The sequence below is a fragment of the Sinocyclocheilus grahami genome, unplaced genomic scaffold (assembly GCF_001515645.1).
Source record: "Sinocyclocheilus grahami isolate Dianchi unplaced genomic scaffold, SAMN03320097.WGS_v1.1 scaffold904.1, whole genome shotgun sequence".
Classification (NCBI taxonomy): domain Eukaryota; kingdom Metazoa; phylum Chordata; class Actinopteri; order Cypriniformes; family Cyprinidae; genus Sinocyclocheilus; species Sinocyclocheilus grahami.
This window is the reverse complement of record NW_015506083.1, coordinates 117,414-139,329: the sequence shown is the minus strand read 5'-3', so window position 1 is coordinate 139,329 and position 21,916 is coordinate 117,414. Positions and strand designations below refer to the sequence as shown.

Here is a 21,916-nt window from a genome sequence, read left to right as displayed (position 1 = left end):
TATATATATGTGTATATAGCCTAGCTTTATTATGTTTTTCTCCACTCGCAGAAGCGCTGCAGGTGCGTGATGTGATATGACCATGTGAATCCTCATGTTCTGTTGTTTGCTGCTTTTTTGCGCATGTAAAATTAATCCCCGGGAAACAAATGTTAGTATTTTTAATGGGTCACAGACACTTATCCTTTCTAATTGAATTCAATTCTAATTTAAAATAATCTTGTCAGTTAACAGTTAATAATAGGTTAACAAGCTCCGGTTGTCGGTTAGGAAAAATAACCGAAATGAACATCCCTATACAACAGTGTAAGTCGCTGCTTAACCACCATAGTACAATACATTGCATTAATTAATTAGCAAATCACAAATTTTTTCCTGAAATGTTTTTTATTTTAAATATACCATTGTAGTATTTATTAATAATTTTGAATTTGCTTTTATTTTATTTTAGTTCAAGTTTTAGTCATTTTGTTATGTGCTTATGTCATTTGAACTTGAATGCACCTCATTATTGTTAATTTTCTTAATATTCGCTCTCGAGTCTATGGCACCTCATAGAACCACTTGTGGGAAAGTAATGAAATATGGCACACAGGACAGTCTGAACATTAACCACAGCAAATTTGGAGTCTCTAACTCAATTCCTCTAGTGCCACCAACCGCCCAAATTTTCGAATTTTAAGGGCTAGAAACAAATCTTTTTTTCTGAAATTCTCAGTCTCTGAATTCTTGGCTCAAGACATCGATTCCGTCACTTTGAATTTTCCAACTTTGAATTTTCCCCTCACCTTTAAATCATTAGATTATAAAACCGATAGTTCTGATTCTGAAATCTGATTGGATGAACTGTGTTCCAAGGCTTGGTAAAATAACCAGTATAAACTGATTTAAAACCCATTTAAAAATAACAGATATAAGAAAAACACACAAAAGCACCAAACAGTAGCCCATTGGTGTTTCTGAACACATATGATAACTTGTTAATTATTGAAATAATGTTTTTACATCCACCCTAGCTCCTTGGTGAGCTCATGAGAATTTATTAATAAAGTAGCGATATCTAATTTGTCTTTTAAGTTAAGTTTTTCAATAAATCAGTTAACACAAACACACAAAACTGGTCTAAATGATAAGTCCTCAAGTTCAAAACAGTGACTTAATATTTCAATAGCAGTGGTTCTTATTAGGTTACTTCCCTGTTTGCCTGAAGATTACAGGTAAGGTTAAGCTTCTTGCACCCACAGATCATTTCGCTTCATAAGACCTCAATATACCATCAGAGCCACAGGTATTCATTTTATGTTGCCTGATTTGCTTTATTTGCCTTTCAAAGTGACGGTAGCCATTGACTTTATTCATTTTAATGAATCACCGTTTTATTTTATTACCATTTTATAAATCACCAAGGACCACGGTTTCACCTAAAAATCTTCTTTAAAGAAGAAAAAGTCACCTACATCTTGGATGGCCTGAAGATGAGTAAATTAACAGCAAATTCTCATTTTTAGGTGAACTATCCTTTTAACAGTTCACTGGAAGGGGAAAATATTGGGTTTCTTAACCAAAACTACGGCATGACTTCAGAAGACTAATGCTTTTATATCACTTTTATGGTACTTTTGTGTCCTTTTTGAAGCTTGAACGCTCCAGTGCCTTATCATTGTAATTGGATAGAAAAATTGACCAGAAAGTTCTCCCTATTGTGTTCTATGGAATATGAGTTTTTTGTTAAAAAGAGATGTTTATTTTTGCATGAACTATCCTTTTGGGAGCAAATGTACAATCTTTTTATATATATATATATATATATATATATATATATAAGCCTCAAGGTCTTCCAAAACTTAGTAGCAGTGATAAGACCCTCTCTAAATTAGTGAAGTGTGTGTGTGTGTGGGAAGCCGTGTGATCTGCTTTACCTTGCCACGTGTGGTGGTACACAGTAGGCCAGTGTTCCGATTGGAGAAGCCACAGTCAAAGCCTTTTCTGTGCAGTATCAAAGCAGCTTGCTCGGATGGACCTCCCCCTTCCTCCTGCGAGAGAAGCAAGACAGAGCCTCAGGCCGCATAAACACAACACTGTTTCTTCTCCACACGCACCCACTTTCACTCATCAGCTGCAGCTCAACACCACAGTCAGAGTCTCTCCCATCCCAACACTATGGAAAGAGCTTCTCCTCAAGACTTCAGAAAACAAAGGAACTTGAAGCAATCCTGCTGCTTCTAAATAACTTGAGCTTTATTGATAGCATGTGACAGGCTGCTGATTTTGCACTGAAAATAATTTTGACGTATCCATAGGTTTGTCAAATCAAACAAAGTTTGCATTTACAATAATGCACTTACAATGGATTGATGGGGCAAGGCATTCTTTTGGTAAAAAGAAGAAATTAATTTTCACTTATTTCGAATGAAGCGCACTCATTAGATCTTCTGGACAGAAATGAGCTGTAGTTGTGCAAACCTGGACTTCTCTAAAGTTGTATAGAGAATTATGCATTAATGATGTAATTTGGCTGAGTTTCTGGTATCCTTTGCACATATCGCATCACAGTTACAGCATTTGCGAACTTATCATGCTCATAAACATACAGTTCAAATACTGGATTAAAACTAGTGATTAATTCTTTACCAATTCACCACACCAAAATTAAATTTTTAATTTAGCAGAAAACAGAAAAAATATATATACTTGATCAAAAAAATATCAAATAGAGTAGAGAAAATGTAAATTGCACATAAGGTAGTTTATATATAAACTTTTTAATGATATGTTAATTATGTGTTTACTCAAATCTTTTTGTTGAAATATAAACATTTAAATGGTGATAAATTCAAATAATCTAATAGAAGCTTGTTTTCATGAAAGATTTATATTAAATTAAATAGAAATAAACAGGCTAAGTAATGATATAATGAATATGTAATATAGTGCATATAATAGGCCCTAAGCAAAATGCTGAGGTGAATGAAATGTTACGTGACATTGTTTACAAGCTGTTCTACTACATCTTACATCATAGTTACATTATAGATCGTCAAAACAACAGCTATTATTTAGACATAAAATTGACAGAATTTGAAAGCTCATGCGGTTTCATATCAAAAATGTATCAAACCGTTTAAATGTGCCCTACACTGGATCTTCTCCACCCAGTTGTTTTGCACATTATACTGGCACCTATTGGTCTGGAATGTATTGTTTGTTTTTTACTAACTGTAGCCACTTTGTATTATTGCTGTTGCTATTGTTAGTACTAATTGGGTGCATGACACAAATGCATTACAAAAATTATAGGGCACAACTTTAAATCCGGTGGCTATATTTTTTATATTTTGGCTATATTTTTATATCACTGTATTTTTCATGTTTTCCCAACAAAGTGACATTCCCAAGTGGCAACCTCCCCTCTCTCTCGTGAAGCCAACAAGGAAGTGACTTAAACTGTAATTTATCAACTAGAGGCTGGCTGCAAAAGGGAGTCAATCCCATAGACTCCCCATGTTAAAACGCCCAACTTTACAGCAGAAAAAAACATGTTTACAGCCTGGTTCAAAAAATGATTTTGGTCTATATAGCTAATTTTGCCCTTCATGACAACTGTGAGGGGGGTGAAATTTTTTTTATATAAGTCATCCGTTTAAATTATATTAAGTCTCAAAGTGGAAATGAAGCAGTCAGTCAAGTTTACATTATTTAGGAAAATAAATTCCATTTTAATAAAAAAAAATATATAACAAACATGATTAATGTAACCGTTTTAAAGAAAAAAGGTTGTTTTGTTATAGCTTTTGGAGCAAGGGCGCCGCCATCTTGCAGTACCACCGCGTGTGACGTCACGGGGTTGGTTCTCTCCGATGGCCAGTGAAGTAATATAAGCATTTCTTTACATTTTGAACACACGCTTGTTTTGAAATGGAGGAAGATTACCTTGAAAGCACTGTTAAGTCCATAATAAGTGCAATTGCCTATGCATTTGAGCCGATACGGCGATGAGACCGAGCAGTATTAGGGGTTGAAGAAACCACACCGGTAAACTGTGGATCGGAAACAATACTCGTTTACGTGGATACTCCTCAAGACTGTCATTCCGACGTGCTTTGTGTGCATTTGCTGATGAAGGCACGACAGAAAGCTCAATTTGGTAGCCTACTCACGTGCTGTCCGAGCCGAGCTGTGGCTTTGTGTGTGTGTGCATCGCCGCCGGCGCGAACAGAAATGATCTATCACCTGAGTACCGCATTTAAATCTCTTTCAGAAAAGGTCTATCACAGCGTGTAAGTACCGCACTGAAATCTATTCCGTGCTGTCTCACGCTTGAATGGCTTAAAACACTTTCATATTTAAACTGACAAGGCTTAAAACACGCGAGAATGATAAACTTTATTGAGGAAGCAGCACTGGTCCGATTGTTCAGATTATACATTCGATTAGTTAAACACTACGTCCTGTTAACAGCAGGAAAGCTAATTGTATTTGCAGGTGAACATAAAATATGATACATACAACTGGTGAGCCAGTCAATGTAATGCATATGTCTTAATGGTCTGATATAACAATAAAATGCGACATGAATGATATTGCATGAAGTGTTTACGTTGCGCCTCGCATTATGAAAACAATGTTTGGGACAGTTTGATGTTGAATATTCATCCAAATTATGGTGAAAACCAAATTATTTGTGTGTTAAAATAACATTTGTGTGTTCAAAATGTAAAGAAATGCTTGTATTACTTCACTGGCCATCGGAGCGAACCAACCCCGTGACGTCACACGCGGTGGTACTGCAAGATGGCGGCACCCTTGCTCCAAAAGCTATAACAAAACAACCTTTTGTTATATATTTTTTAATCAAAGTGGAAATCACTTTACTAAATAATGTTAATTTAACTGACTGCTTCACTTCCACTTTAAAGTTCTGCATAATTAAGGGCGTGGCCACTTGAGTGACAGGTGGATTGCCGCTGCTGTCACCACCGTTGCGCTAGGTGAGCGTGGCTTCAGCAACCTGCTCCTGCCTCTTTGCCCATTTTCGATTACCCGGGAGTGACACGCGGTGATGCGCTGCCAAGATGGCGACGGCCGGCTCCACCCACTTTTGAGCTTCAAAAACACTCTTCGGAAATCTACGGGTGACGTCACGGACACTACGTCCATGTTTTATACAGTCTATTGTCATTCCTCATATATGTCCTATTCATTGCAAGTGCATTTTCCCCCAAACTAGAGTGAGAGGAAATTATTTTCTATGGTAGCACTTCTATCGAACCCGGAACATTCCATTAGCTATTTTCTGTCATTATTCATAATAAAATTTGCACTTTAATCTGTACTTGGCCCTTCATGAACAGTGAAACAGGAAAATATTTACACACACACACACCTCTGCCCAGCCGAATCTCTCATCACTGTAAACCTGGAGCACTAGATTAACAACAGAAATAGTAAATCACTCTGCACAGTCCATAAAAGCTCTCACAACTGAGATTGGTCAGTTTTTTTGGTCGTGCAAAAAAAAAAATAATGAAATGTAATCAATGTCTTCCACGCTTGAAAAACACTTTCCATTTGCAAAAAGGGTGTCCTTGGGTGGATATTTCCACGGCAAGCAACAAAGGAACGCTCAGGCATTGTTAAATGATTTTATTCTATTTCAGTGCACCAAAAGCTCTTCTACACTTCAGCCAACTATCCTGTCAATCATTTTAATTAATAATTACATATATCGGGAGTGAATTCAGCCTCCCAGTTCAGCAGTTAAAGGGAGTTTTCTGGCTTTCTGATGGTCTGTAACTAACACTCATGTCATTGCTCAATCAAAACAAATTTGGGAAAGTATAGAGGTCAGATTCCTCAGACTCGGAATTAATTCTGATACACCTTAATGTCAAAATGAATGTAGTCAATAAGTGTGAGAGAAACAAAGCCCAACATTTTAACAGCTCTGTTCCACACCCTAGTCAACTGTCTACCTAGACAGCATTTTTAAGCGTTCTAAACATAAAAGGTTGTTCTAAAAGGTTGTTCTTTTTTAATAACATTATGTTGGCCAAATTCTAAAATAGCAATTGTCGTATCCTCTGTGGATAAGGCAATCCCAGAATTTAAGCTGAATGTAAGCATATTATTTGTTAGCTTAGCAACATGTTAACATCAAATCCTTTTGGAATGAAATGTGCACTTCATGCGATTAGCGCACTGCTATGGTGTGCCCTTGAAAAAATGGTACACTTCAGCATACTTTTAAAAAGAGCACTTATTAAGGATAATAGAATCTACTTCAGTGTGAACTGAATGTACTGTTTTCGGACACTTAACGGCATGTTAATTGCAATTAAATGAAAATGTAATATTTCATTTGCTAAGAAATGCATTTAACTGAACTTTAGATTGCTTTTTGACCCACTTAGATACATCTTTATATGTAATTTCACAATTACTTTTACTAAATTTGAAATATGGTTAAAGTGTACTGCTATATGTACTGACAAGCATGGTAAACTAAAGTATTTTTTATCACATAATGTCATATAATAATGTCATATACTGTATAATAGAATTCTATTGAAACTTGCAAGTCGTGCATTTAAATAGATTTGTTAATATACCTTTGCAATGATGTTTAGCACATTTGAAATATATCAATTTTAAATATAATATCGAATAACACTGCAGTTAAAATTATAATTAATTACTTTACATATGCTTTAGTATGTTAGCCAACACATCAAAATAAATTGAAAAGTGCAACAAATTATTAAAACGTAATGATATAAAACTTGTCATTAAAGTGTTCTCTCTTTAAATACACTTAAGTGGTCTTTTATGTCCTTACAGCACAGTTCTTTTACAGATATACTTTTAGGATTCCGTACACTAAAAGTGCACTTTTCAGTTAATATGCTGCCTTAGAAGGTAGCTGTCTGTAGACAGCGCGGCAACTCACTGCAGTGTGGAATATCATATCTTTTTATTCCTGTGGGGTCTACTTTACAATGATACTATATTTTATGTATCAAAACTCAAAACAAAATTTTGTCATTATTTTGATTGAGCAGATAGCATAGCAATAGCATCCATGCTGAACCCGTATTATGTGATAGATTCATTAAACAATCCAAGCTGAAATATACCACATAAACTGTTAAATTCAGGCTGCCATGATCAAGGATATTGTAAAAAATAAATAAATAAATAAAAATTAAATATTTCAGCTGGTGTTTACATTTGAAATATATCAATTTTAAATATAATATCGAATAACACTGCAGTTAAAATTATAATTAATTACTTTACATATGCTTTAGTATGTTAGCCAACACATCAAAATAAATTGAAAAGTGCAACAAATTATTAAAACGTAATGATATAAAACTTGTCATTAAAGTGTTCTCTCTTTAAATACACTTAAGTGGTCTTTTATGTCCTTACAGCACAGTTCTTTTACAGATATACTTTTAGGATTCCGTACACTAAAAGTGCACTTTTCAGTTAATATGCTGCCTTAGAAGGTAGCTGTCTGTAGACAGCGCGGCAACTCACTGCAGTGTGGAATATCATATCTTTTTATTCCTGTGGGGTCTACTTTACAATGATACTATATTTTATGTATCAAAACTCAAAACAAAATTTTGTCATTATTTTGATTGAGCAGATAGCATAGCAATAGCATCCATGCTGAACCCGTATTATGTGATAGAACAATCCAACAATCCAAGCTGAAATATACCACATAAACTGTTAAATTCAGGCTGCCATGATCAAGGATATTGTAAAAAATAAATAAATAAATATTTCAGCTGGTGTTTATAACAATGGATTCTTCAGAAGGATACCGCAGAATGACAGCATTTGTTCTGGAGTTAAGAATAAGTATCCATATCCATTTATGAATACCAAATAGGCATTGTTGACATGTAAATGTGGGCAGTCATGTGCTTATGTTATTTCAATAAATAGGGCCTAGTCACATGGGACGATTCGAGTCGGTAAAATGACAGTATGTTTTGACAGTACAATGAAGTCTAATCTCAAAAGACCAAGAAAATTGTGATTCCTTATGATAAGACCCCTTTAAGCATTTAAGCCAGACTGAATCACATCCTCTCATCCTCAAATGGTCCCATAAGCCCCGTTCTGAGCACTTTTACCTTTTTCCTGTCATGCGTTAAAATATTACAGTTCAGCCCTGGGAAATAGTATAGGACCCTAAAATATCAATTTGAAGGTCAATATACTTTATGGCCCTCTTAGGAACTGAGCCAGCAGTCCTGTGCTCCCCAATTACGGCCAAAACAGCTTTCAGCTTCCTCTTTCAAGTCCTCTAGAACAGACCCTACAAACACAACTGAGACATACCTTTGACTGGATAGCACGCAGGTTAACCAGATGCATGTCGCAGGGGAAGGAGGTGCTCAGAGGGCTGTAGGGAGTCAAGGATGGGTTGTCCGAGCGCTGATCGACTGCCATTGAGATGAGGGGATGGTTCAGGTACATATACGACATGTGACTCAATATAGACGGATAGCTATATGGTGCAGTCTCCTCATTCTGGGCCTAAGACAGAAAAATGATAGCATTAGTGATAGATGATCAGCATTACATTAACATAATTGCAACATATTTGAAACTACACAAGTATGTGAATGCGAACACTCCTGAATTAGTCTTCTACAATGACTATTATGGTTTAGCAGCATTTTCAAGAAAATCTAGCAAAGTAAGTTATTTAAACTATCATCATAAAATACTTAATAGTATGAATGTACAATCAATGGGACTGCATTGACCAACATTTGCGTACTTGCATTGAATAAGTTTCTGGCCTATAAGTAGACAGTAACCAACAGGTTATTCTGTCAATCCTACTGGGGGAAAAAACAGGTTAAGGTGGTCAGATTAGAAACTGGGAGATGGTTTGTTATTGGTCCATGAGCCGGCAGTCCATCTGTTTAACCATCTAGACCACCTAATACCCATAAATGACAAGCTTGGACACACTTTAAGTCATGTAATACCAGCTACCACCTTAAGCTCATCTTCAGGGAATCCAATAACCATTTTCATGTTAAAGCCATAACAGGTTATACTATTTACCTATATACATAAACTACTGTTAAAGGGGTGGTTGATTACGATTACATTTTTTTAACGTTAGTTAGTGTGTAATGTTGCTGTTTGAGCATAAACAATATCTGCAAAGTTACAACGCTGAAAGTTAAATGCAAACAGAGATATCGTCTTTTAAAATTCTGGCAGTTTAATGCCTACAAAAACGGCTTGTAGAGACTACAACAACTTACTTCCCGGGTTCGTGATGTAACAAACCTAGATAAACCTCAGGAAAAGGCAGCAAAGGGGTCTCTCCAACAATGAACTGTTACAATTATACACTTATTTTCACATAGCTATGAGAAGCGTTAATCATGGACTTGCGTGCAGTTGCCATACTGTATTAAAGCTTTAATCAGGATAAAACTGTATATTAAAAGCTAACATAAGCAGTAGCATTTACAAATAACAGCATATCTAAATGTATGAGACAACAACAAACAAAAAACATAGGCCTACCATTAAAAGCCGTGCTTGCACAGGTTCTGCACAATCCTTCAATAATATCCTCTGCTTCTCAATCGGGCTCAAACTGATAAGCGATATTAACGATGCCGTTGTTTACAATACAGCTGAAGCACATGCCGCTGAGGTGAGGGGCATGACGTTTAGACGCACACTAGAGGCAGTTTAGCCAATCACAACACACTGGGCTAGCTAACCAATCAGAGCCCATCGCCTATTTTTGAGGGCGGGGCTTCATAAAAGCAGGAAATAATCAGCGTGTTTCTCAGAGAAGGGACAGAGCGGTGTGGAATAAAGGTAAATTATGTAAAAAATTATGCGTTTTAAAAAAAACGAAGCATTAACACAAACACAATCAAGCCTAGAAAAAAAAAACTGTGAACCAGCCCCTTTAAAAATCTTGGGATCAGTAAGATTTTTTTTTTAAAGAAATTAATACTTTTATTAAGCAAGGATGCATTAAACTGATAAAAAATTACAGTAAAGACATTTAAATGTTGCAAAAAATATATATTTAAAAGAAATGCTGTTATATTGAACTTTGCAATTCATCAAAAATCAAGAAAAAAATGTATTACTGTCAGACTTGTGTTCCTGTTCAGGTTTGTCCCGTTAATTACCCTCGTTTGTCTATGTATTTAAGCCCCAGTAAGCTGTAGTGGCCGGGCCGAGGGCCGAGTGCCGAGGCCCCCTGAACTACCTGCTCCGCCATGAGCCCCTGAACTGATACCGCCCTGGAGGCCTCCCGTCCTGTACAAGCCTGTCCCTAGAGGCCTCCAGAGTGCCCACCCCCCCTCCCATCTGGAAGTTAAGAGGCGCGAGGACGCGCCTTCCTGGAGGGGGAGGTAATGTTAGACTTGTGTTCCTGTTTTGTTGTTTTTCTCTCCCCATGTGCTTCCCGTGACCCAGTTTCTCCCTCTTGTTTTGATTAGTCATTTGGTTCAGGTGTGTCCCGTTAATTACCCTCGTTTGTCTATCTATGTATTTAAGCCCCAGTCTGTTCAGTCTTTGGTGTTCCGGTCACCATTATGTTATGCTGTGTTTTCCCTCACCATTCTGCCCGTGTTCTAAGTTTGTTCATTAAATGAAGTGAGTTTGAACTGCACCTCCTGTCTTCGCCTTCCTTCCTGCATCACCGTAACAATTACAGTTTCCACAAAAATATTAAGCATTACAACTGTTTTCATTATCGTTAATAATAATAATAATAATGTTTCTTGACACTGAAGACTGCAGTAATGACTGCTGAAAATTCAGCTTTGCCATCACATGAATGATTTTTTAAATGATTTTTTTATACTTCACAATTTTACTGGTTTTACAGTTATCTTTTTTGACCAAATAAATGCAGCCTTGATCAGCATAAATTAATTCTTTCAAAAATAGTTTTAAAAAATCTTACCGACCACAAACTTTCAAACCTTGAGTCTAAATACATAGTTGAAAAACATTAAAAACTAAAATCAATCATTTTAAATTCTACATGTACATTTAGACATCACAACAATATGATATACAGTATGAAAAACAGTAGAACAGTAGCTTGAACAGTAGAGCACAGCACTAGCAATGCCATGGTCATGGGAAAGCAAAAACGGATAAAAAATGTGTACCTTCAATGCAAAGCAAGTCGCTTTGGATAAAAGTGTCTGCCAAATGCTTAAGTGTACATGTAAATTATATCTAATATCACCTAATAAAGGTCTTAACTGAGTTTCAGCAGGGAACTTCCAAAATTCTAAAGATCCAGACATTGAGAGCAAGTGGTCATTAATGGGTGTACATTTTTTTTCTTCTTTAGCTCAATTATTTCTCCATCCTGATTACCTCCTCCGCAGAGCTCCTCTTCTCCAGCAGTAGGCGGAAGGAGTTGGCAGTGATCTTATTGTCCAGCACTCCCTGACCTAAACCTCGATTATCATCCTGATTGAGCCTGCGGTCCATAATCACCTCCAGCTGACCTGTGGAATCCACAGCAATGAGCTTCATTAGGATGTCACACATACTTCACCACAACACCCACTGATGCCTCCAATGGACATGCATAAATCATATGCTCTACAGACCATGAGACCATAGAGCCTGCTGTTTGAGCACCAAACAAATAAATCTTTTTTATAAAACAACCACACAACATGCCTGAGTGGAAAAAGGCCACATCTATTCAAACAAAAATTCGAGAATAACAGTTCTGATGGTCATTGACGTGTCTAAATAGTAGGCTGTCAAATGATCTGCTTACGGTTTTGTAACTGTTGCAGCATTAGGTTGGCATGTGGTATTTATAATGAAGTGAGAGGGACATTCTCATTAAAAAGAGCATTTTATTTTTCAGAATGTCTCAGGATTTGGTTTGACTTTCATGACAGCAGCACTTAAGCTGTCAAATCTGTTGATCATGTTCTCCAGCATGATTTGAGAATGATCCAAAGAGCATCTCAGATGATATTCAAAATTAATTTTGTCTAAAATAAATAAAAATACCCAGCATGATTTGAGAATGATCCAAAGAGCATCTCAGATGATATTAAAAATTAATTTTGTCTAAAAGAAATAAAAATACAACACTCTTAAAACTAAAATCAATCATTTTTTTTGTTTTGTTTTTCAGTGCCAAATCAATGCTGTAATGCTTAAATGAATTTAGACATTTAAAAGTTTGGGGTAGGTAAAAGATTTGTTTTTGAAAAAGCCTCGTTTATAATGGGTTTTAATGTTTTTGTCTCGTCGCTCCGGCCGGACAGGGCATCACAGTATGGTAATAGCATTACCTGATGCTCACCAAGGCCACATTTGTTTGATCAAAAAAGACAGTAAAACAGTAATATTGTAAAATGTTCAAATATTTAAATATAACTGTTCTATTTTAATGTTTTAAAATGGAATTTATTAATGCGATGGTAAAAGCTGAATTTTCAGCATCATTACTCCAGGCTTCAGTGTCACATGATCCTTCAGAAATCATTCTAATATGCTGATTTGCTGCTCATTGCTGCACATTTCTTCTCATTATCAATGTTAACATCCCAGATCCAAAAAAAAAAAAAGCACTCAGAAGTGAGTTAAAACTGACCGCTCTTGAGGCTGGCCGCTCCGAGTGACTGTGCGGTGAGCAGAGAGAGTCTGGCGCTGGAGTCCTGCAGGTAGACCATGCTGGTCATGGGGTAAAAGTTTGCCTGCAGGGGGAGCTTAGCCATGGTTTTCCTGGGCTGCACCTGTAAAAACAGCCCAAAGCATTTTTAGCACTGCAGGGAGGAAAAACTCAAAATTCCCCCTGTTCAGAGCCCCGCGAACATTGAGTGTGGGCATGTGGAGGCACTTATCTGAAGGAAAAAACACTGTTAATTGATGAGCTTCGATGTGGATGTGTGTGTGTGTGTGCATCATATTCCACTGTTTTTATTCATGAGGCATTTGTTTTGTGAAGTCAGTTAATTAGTTTGGACTGAAGAAAAGCACTTAATCCTGGCCAAGGCCAGAGAGACATCATCAGCTAATTAAATGCCATGCCAATACTCCAACATGTAAAAAAAAACCATGACAGAGTGATTTAAACTGACACTTGTTTGTTTTGGTCAGCCCTACAGCACACTCTAAACTGTTTTTTAATTAATTATTTGTCAAAAGAAATGAAAAACAAACTGACATTTTCATTATGCCATCCAAAAACAACTATAGGCATTTTGACACTATCAACCTAAATCAAACGAGACTGTCAAAAAAATCACTTCAAATAAATTAACTAACCTCTGATGACGCCTTTGTTGATTAGTGTTACTTTTCAGGAAACTGAATTAGTCCAGCTAGCCTTCTATATCCGCACCTTCAGATCATATGTTTAATTTCAACTCCGGCAACAACACATTTCATTTTCATCTTTATTCAGAGACTGATGAAAATTTGGTTCCATCACACTTGATGTGTGTGATCAGCAGTGGTGGAAATGGCCAAAATTCACTGGGGGGACTCTAGCTGTCACGGTACGCTACTGTGAGGAGCACGGAGACGAAGGAGCGAGGAGACGAGGAGTGGAATTCAAACATATAGAGCCTGTTTATACCTGGTCACTTCATGTGTTTTTTTCTGATCGGATAGCTATCCGATCGTGAAAAGTCCAGGTGTAAATGCCCTCCGAAATGCATTCGAGACGGATATATATCCGATCGCTCAAACCACTTCAGGAGGTGGTCTGGGCCGCATTCCAGACGAAACTGGACAAGTGTAAATGCATCTGGTTGTTGAAACCACATATGTAAATTTTACTCCTCCCAAAATGTTAAAATAACCGTGAGAGCGTGTTATAGGCTATATGACATTAGTCAGACTGCGCTAATGCAACACGCATCGCTGCGGACGAGTAGCGGAGTATCTCTTCAGCAAGACGACGCGCAAACTGCCACGAATTAAACTGAAAGTAAGACGCAGACAGTCAACACACAATCATCTTCATTAAAAGTTGTAAGACAAACTTATCTTTCCAGTTCTGATGCCGCGCGCTCTCCTATTGCGGTCTTTGATCTTGAAATGAGCTGATAATTAATAAAATGCAGCGCTTATCTTTTGATTTTTGTTGACGTGAACTCCATTAAATTCAAATATAGCACGGGAATTGAAGATCGGATTTATATCAGTTTTGCGACGACACATTTATGTGGCCAAGTGTAAATGGAAACGTTTGAACAAATCAGATAGATATCCGATCAGCGAAAACGCATGAAATGACCAGGTGTAAACAGACCCATAGATTTTAATCACCTCCAGGGACCAAGTAAAACACACGTAGCAAGGGTAGACATATACAATTCCGGACAAGAGAGAACAGAACGGGCTAGAACTCAAATAGGGCAGATAACGAGGGGCTGACAGGTGAGGAGGATAACTAATAACAAGGTACTAGTAACTAATAGAACTAAATGGGGGACAGGAAGGACCAAATAAGGGCAAGGAAGGCACATGGGGAGCAAAACACAAAACAAGGAACAGAGTCTGACACTAGCTTGGAGATGAGTTGGGGGTCATTTTAGATGACCTTTCAGGTGTTTTTAATTATAAAAACCTTTATAATCTATAATAGCATTAAACTTATTTAATGTTTCCTATGAACCATGTTTTCTTGGGTATCAAGACGGGGTAATTTTGAGGGGTATAAACACATTCATTCAACTGAATCTCTGCTTGGCGATAGTTACCTGTAATATTCTGGCCAAACTAAAGATACACTGTGTAGGAATTTTGCTGTGATAATTTAAGCATCATTAATGACCCCTTATGTTCAATAAACAAGGGAGAATGAGCACTTGTGATCCTAATTTAATACATTTAGGAGCACCTTCTGATCAATGACAAAAATTAACCTTCCCATTTTAAGGTGATATTTGACTCCTTAAAAGGCTAGTTCACCCAAAAATGAAAATGCTGTCATTATTTACTCACCCTCACGTCGTTCCAAACCCGTAAGACCTTTGTTCATCTTCGGAACACGGAATTAAGATATTTTGGATGAATATTTTGATTCGCAGGGGCACTTTTGTAATAGCATTTTTTTCTAACCTTGTTATTAAAGAGGTCATATGATGCGATTTCAATTTTTCCTTTCTCTTTGAAGTGTTACAAGCTCTTGGTGCATAAAGAAGATCTGTAAAGTTGCAAAGACTAAAGTCTCAAATCCAAAGAGATATTCTTCATAAACGTTAAGAGTCAACCACGCCTACCTAAAAGGGCTTGTTCCAACACGCCCCCACATGTCTACGTCACGATGTGGGAAGATTTGCATAACGCCACCCAAATGTTCACGCAAAGAAAGGTGGCGTAACTTTTATTCTCTCTGTTGTTGCCGCCGCCATATTGTGAAGGGGCTGTGTGTTTCGTTGTGAAAGCAAAACTACTTTGTTTCGTCTTCCAAATTATATCCGCTTCGTCATGCCTGGAGCTGATCCGTGCTGGTCACTGAGGAAATACATCAACTTTGCGCTGTGGATCGCCGGATCGGCTTTCACCGTGGACGAAGCAGAGTCCAGCCCGGGGTCGTCACATGTGGTTGCCGCAAGCCTCCTTCGTCGAATCCGCCGGCCGCTCACTTAAGCCGGCCTCTGCTCACTCTAGCCTAGAGGTCTGAATTTCCTCGTCTCTCCCGAATAAAACACGGTAGCGGTCAGTAACTCTGGTGTAATTTGAACGGGAGTGGGCGGTCTAACAATATCCAGTTCCCGACGTCCATTTAGAACAGCATATCTGCGCTTTATTTTTATTGACCACCGGTACAGCTTGCACTCAGGACTGTTATGCACGCGCTGCATGCATGCTTTAAACCTCACACATTTTATTTGCGTGGTCTGTGCACAGCATGTGCATAATGATGCTCAGAGCAGGCTGTACCTGTGGTAAATATAAGGCCCTCAGACAGAACAGGCAGGTTGTCGATGAGTGACAGAGCAGAATAAGGATGGAGCAAAGTGTGGATGCGCTATCGAATAAAAATAGCTAATAGGCTATTTTTGTACAACCTACACTTGTTTTTTTTTCTCTATGCCACACTTTTTCCCTATTGTGTTGTCAATGTTAAACGAATTGTATCCTGACAAGACGAATAAAAATAAGAAATACAATTTTTGTACAACATTTTAAATTTCTCTGACACTTTTTCCTACTGTGTTGCATAAAATATTAAACAAATTTTGTGTCTTAAGATAATTCATATAAATTCAAGTGAAAGACAATAAATTCAAAACTCTTGACAAGACGAATAAAAGAACACAATTTTGATCAGACTACACTTTTATTTGTCAGCCTATCTCTCTTTCTTTCAGTAGCGGAAATTTAAATGTGAGATTCTGGAAACGAGATCTAAATTTAGCGGGCACGGTCGGGTCGGGAAGAAAATTATTCTAAGCGGACGGCGGGTGAACAAAGAGTGAATATATAGCGGGAGCGGGTGGGTGTGGAATAGAACCTTGCAGGAGCGGGACTAAAAACAGTCCCGCGCAGACCTCAACTCTAGCCCGCCGTGCGTGTTTTGTTGTGAAAATGAAACTACTTTGTTTGGTCTTCCAAAAGAGGACACGACTAGAAATCAGTGGTTAAGTTGTATTTACAACACTGTTCCAGAACAGTTCAACCCAAATATTCAGATGTGTCCAGTGCATTTTATGGAGGACTGTTTCCTGATCCTGGTAGAGTAGACTACAATGCCGCCTGTTCTGACTCACAGACTGTAAGTACTTTTTTATATTTTATGGATTTGCCACTGATGATTCAAATGTGAGTTTTGAGCAGAGTAGAGTAGCGCTTGTAGTTTGTAATTTCTCCTATCAAAAATGCAGACATGGTTTTATGTTTACGCGGCGCGATGCAATGCAACGCGTACAAAGACAGTATAAGTCATTATAATCCATAATTATGTCCCCACTGGATGCAACAAATGCCTCGTTTATAATGGGTTTTAATGTTTTTGTCTCGTCGCTCCGGCCGGACAGGGCATCACAGTATGGTAAGGGGTGTAACATTTCCGTCACACGCTTGAGGTATTCGGCCAATCACAACGCACTGGATAGCTGGCCAATCAGAGCACACCTCGCTTTTCAGACCGATGAGCTTTGTAAAAATCGACGCATTTCAGAAAGGCGGGGCACAGAGGAGAAACAATAATGTACAGTATGTGGAAAATAATGTGTTTTTGAACCTTAAACGGCATAAACACATTTCATTACACCAAAAACACAAAATAATGTTTTTAGCAACATCATATGACCCCTTTAAATGTCAACTTTAATGTCAAATTCACACATTTACTGTATATTATAAACCTTTTTAAAAACTGTAATGAAACAAATAAACAGAATTAGAATAAGACACAATCGGGAAGAATCAAATGAAATCAGTATCAACAAAATTCATCTCTGTACTACAGAGGCGCACAGAAGAACACAAAATTGGCATTTAGGTATATTTATAAACTGAGGAAGATGAGTGTAATGTTTAAATATAAAGTTTTGAATATAGAAATACTAAATGATTCAAATAACAGAAATTATTATTTCAAAATGAAACTAAAACCATCAGTAGGTGGGTCAATCGGCTGATTCATTCAGGAACGAAGCGAGTGACATAATGAATGGGACATCGAATCATCGACTCACTAGATTCGTTCAATAATTAATTCATAACCAAAACAGCACTGTGTTTGCTTGGAGATACCCAGCGGCTCAGCTGTGACTTTGTTTGGAACTATTTTCATTAACGAAATAAAGCAAAAACAGAGTTCCTAAAATGTAAGTCACTTAATATTAACTGCTTGTTTATTGAACTGTGATATAAAATCAGTAACACATTTGCAAACACTATTTATACTTATTAAAAAGCTGTCACTCAACAAACTTGTTATAATCAATTAAACTCTACACTGCACAATTAGTCTTATTTACATTGTGTCTACACAATGAGATTTGTTATAATGAGAAGATAACTCAGCACTGAACAAATACTCCAGTGTTAATTAATTTAATTAATACAGCTTTATCCATATAACATTGTCTGTTATTGCATCTGTTAAAGTAATATGTTAATATTTTCTACAAAAATCACGATTCATCCTAGATAATTTACTTGAAGCAGTCTGCTTGCTGTGTCTGTTCTGTGAGCAGGACACGCACCGATAGAGAAGCATTTCTATTGGCTGCAGTCTGCAGGCACTATGGCCAATCACAAAAGCATTGCGCATCCCGCTATATTTTTATTATAATATATTGCACTTATGTGCGGAACTCAGATCGCGTTCATTAGCTATCAAATGGATCAAATGTACACATCCCTTTCATTTCCTCCCAACCAATATTACTTTGCTTTCTTTCCTTAAAAAGGAACTAGAAAAACTTAATTTATTTAAATTTAAATTAAATTATATTATTAATTATCATTGTTTTGTTAGACTGACAATTTTTTTTCAAAACTTCTGACTATATCATCAAAACCATGAGGCTGAAATTTGTGGGCAGATTTAGTAACACATTAAAATCAGTCCTGATATGGGCCGGTTCAGTTAGAGATCCACAGGTCCCCCTGCCAACCGCCAACTCCAGCACATACAACACTTGCATATAAACAGTGTAAACTTTATTGTGTATGTGTGTGTCAAGGAGAGAATAAAAAAATAATACTGATGTCCTACCTGGTAGCCATTGAGGTCAGTAAAGAATCGATCTTTACTGTTCCGATCTGAGGATATCCTCATTGCAATTTCACGATTGGTTTCGCCTCTTATATCTACAGTGTTACAGATCTCAACAGACTGACCCTCTACACCTATGAGAAAGAAGGAAAGAAAGACAGGGGTCAAAATGGCCGAATGAGCAAAAGCAACAGAAGAAGGACAGGATATCGTTTTCCTCCACTTTCATACTACAATTTCTGTCAGAGCATCAACTGTATCTGAATACTTAAAGGAACAGGGCTGTGTTTCCCAAAAGCTTCGTAAGCCTAAGAAGTTCGTAAAAACAATAGTATGACTGATCTTAATATTACGGTCTGTTTCCCAAAAGCATCGTACCTTAAGTAGCACTTGAAAATCATCGTAGTTCTACGAGTGCTCTGGAGTAATCCTAAAGCCCTAAGTGCATCGTAAGAAGACAGATTTATGCGGTCACCTGCAGGACAATCGGCAGATTGCACCTTTAACTTTATTCAAGTGCAATGTGATTATAATATAAAGTGTATAATATACACTTTATTAGTCATTTTTTTATGAATTTATAAATGAAATAATTAAAAAGGGCAGAAAAAATAGAAGAATAAAAGATAGAATAGAATAGAATAAATAATCAACAGAATTATTTAATAATTATAATTATTAGAATAAAAGAAGTAATATAAATATGCTTCAACTCTGTCAATGACTTACTGATGTGCACGAAAACCAATGTATTGGACCCGGAAATAACGTCTCTATGTAGATATTATATACTATAATATATTTTCATATAAAGTATATTATAGGCTATATTATTATGTAAAGTATAATATTATACGTATAAATATAATATAATATAATAATAGTTATTATATCCGAGTTGTCTGGAACGTAGATTAGGTTAACATTTCAATAAATGCGTGTGTACTACAATTACTAGCCATTCTATAAGGTGACATTTCAGATGGCTACGCGCGATTGCGCTAAGTGCATTTTTGGGAAATGCACGTGAAACAATAACGAACGATCGTAAAAAGACTCGTAGAAAACACTCTTAAGCGCTAAGCTCAATCGTTATGGAGAAACGCAGCCCAGTTCACAAAAATATCATTCTCAGGTTGTTTTAAACCCGTATACTGTCATTGTTTCAGTGGAACACTGATTTTTAGGAATTCTGTGAAGTGATTGTTTGTGTACTGAATACATTGAGTAATTTAGCAAGAACCACTAAAGACCACTTCCTTTTAGACCAATAAGTATCATTAGGCTGATAATGCACACAACAACATCTCATTTACTGTTTGGCGCAAAATACAGCAAATTGTACATTTGCCAACAGCAAATGACTGCTTTCCTTTTTTAACTTTAATAACTTGTTTGCCTGTTCCTGGCTTGAGCTGAATTTGAGCAATTCGATTTTCTGAGTCCGGTGAAAATAAGTGAACACTCCTTCATGCTAAATGTACATTTTGAATTGGACTAACTGAGCCTTTGGGAATAAACCAGTGCAAGAAACAAATATGTTCCATTTCCTTTAATTAAAATAAAACCCTTTAAAGGTGGAAGAACATGCTCTATATAGCAGCACAACCACAAAAACAAGGTTATGTTTTTATGGAGTACGATAGCTTGGAAACAATTCAACATGAGCGTGTCCTCATTAGCTCACAGTGAGATGGAAACTTGACACTTTTGACGATCACGGATACTACTGCTCATAATTGAAGTTACTGATTTGAACAAACACCTAAGCATACATATTACATTTTGTTTGCCCTACAGTTATAAATGATATCTCAAACTGTGTGGCTTGATATTACTTTGCTGATTTGGGTGGAAAAGTTCTAGATTTACACTAAAGGACCTGAAACATCTCAAGAGACTAAAATATGATAGAGACTTGGGCTCTTTTGACTTGAGCGACAGCAAAACACTCAAAACACCTCAGCAATTAGATAAAAACACTACTGAAACCACCTGAAGGAACAGTTCTCGCAAAAATGAAATTCTTATTTCATTTCAAAAATGAAAACCATATTTACTGACATATCCCTCGAGACGTACTGAAATAAAAGTGATAATTAAACAGTATTTGGAGTACTACTTGTGCATAATGCATATTTCTTAATATTAAACCTAAAATGTGTTTTAATGTCACTATTGATGAGGACTGTATGATCTTTGAATAATATCAGTCTTTTAATGCAAGATATTTAAAGTGTACATGAGGTATACCTGCAATAGTTTCGATTTAGAATCGAAATTAGTTTCAATAGAATCGAAATTAGTTTCGATTTAGCAGTAAATGATATCTCAAACTGTGTGGCTTGATATTACTTTGCTGATTTGGGTGGAAAAGTTCTAGATTTACACTAAAGGACCTGAAACATCTCAAGAGACTAAAATATGATAGAGACTTGGGCTCTTTTGACTTGAGCGACAGCAAAACACTCAAAACACCTCAGCAATTAGATAAAAACACTACTGAAACCACCTGAAGGAACAGTTCTCGCAAAAATGAAATTCTTATTTCATTTCAAAAATGAAAACCATATTTACTGACATATCCCTCGAGACGTACTGAAATAAAAGTGATAATTAAACAGTATTTGGAGTACTACTTGTGCATAATGCACATTTCTTAATATTAAACCTAAAATGTGTTTTAATGTCACTATTGATGAGGACTGTATGATCTTTGAATAATATCAGTCTTTTAATGCAAGATATTTAAAGTGTACATGAGGTATACCTGCAATAGTTCCACTTTAGCACAATCAAATATACTTCAGTATATCTTTAGTTGGCACTACTTCTGCGCAATAAAAGTGCAGTGAGCACAAAATTAGTTTCGATTTAGCAGACTCTGCAAAAAAGTACAATTGCAGCATATTTTTATTAAGTACATGAATATGTAAATGTATTTGTAATTTCTTAATATTAAACCTAAAATGTGTTTTAATGTCACTATTGATGAGGACTGTATGATCTTTGAATAATATCAGTCTTTTAATGCAAGATATTTAAAGTGTACATGAGGTATACCTGCAATAGTTTCGATTTAGAATCGAAATTAGTTTCAATAGAATCGAAATTAGTTTCGATTTAGCAGACTCTGCAAAAAAGTACAATTGCAGCATATTTTTATTAAGTACATGA

At 36.6% G+C, this 21,916-nt stretch overlaps 1 protein-coding gene across 1 annotated transcript in view; it reads right to left on the bottom strand.

Annotated features, from left to right (window-relative positions):
- Positions 1–21,916, bottom strand: part of man2a1 (mannosidase, alpha, class 2A, member 1) — a 74,577-nt gene that overhangs the window by 7,231 nt on the left and 45,430 nt on the right. Inside the window, exons 17-21 of the mRNA XM_016249043.1 lie at positions 18,740–18,873; positions 12,650–12,791; positions 11,404–11,537; positions 8,359–8,556; positions 1,920–2,033 (exon numbers count right to left, since the gene is read on the bottom strand). Of these exons, the coding sequence (XP_016104529.1) occupies positions 1,920–2,033; positions 8,359–8,556; positions 11,404–11,537; positions 12,650–12,791; positions 18,740–18,873 (722 nt within the window). The remainder of the gene's footprint in view (positions 1–1,919; positions 2,034–8,358; positions 8,557–11,403; positions 11,538–12,649; positions 12,792–18,739; positions 18,874–21,916) is intronic.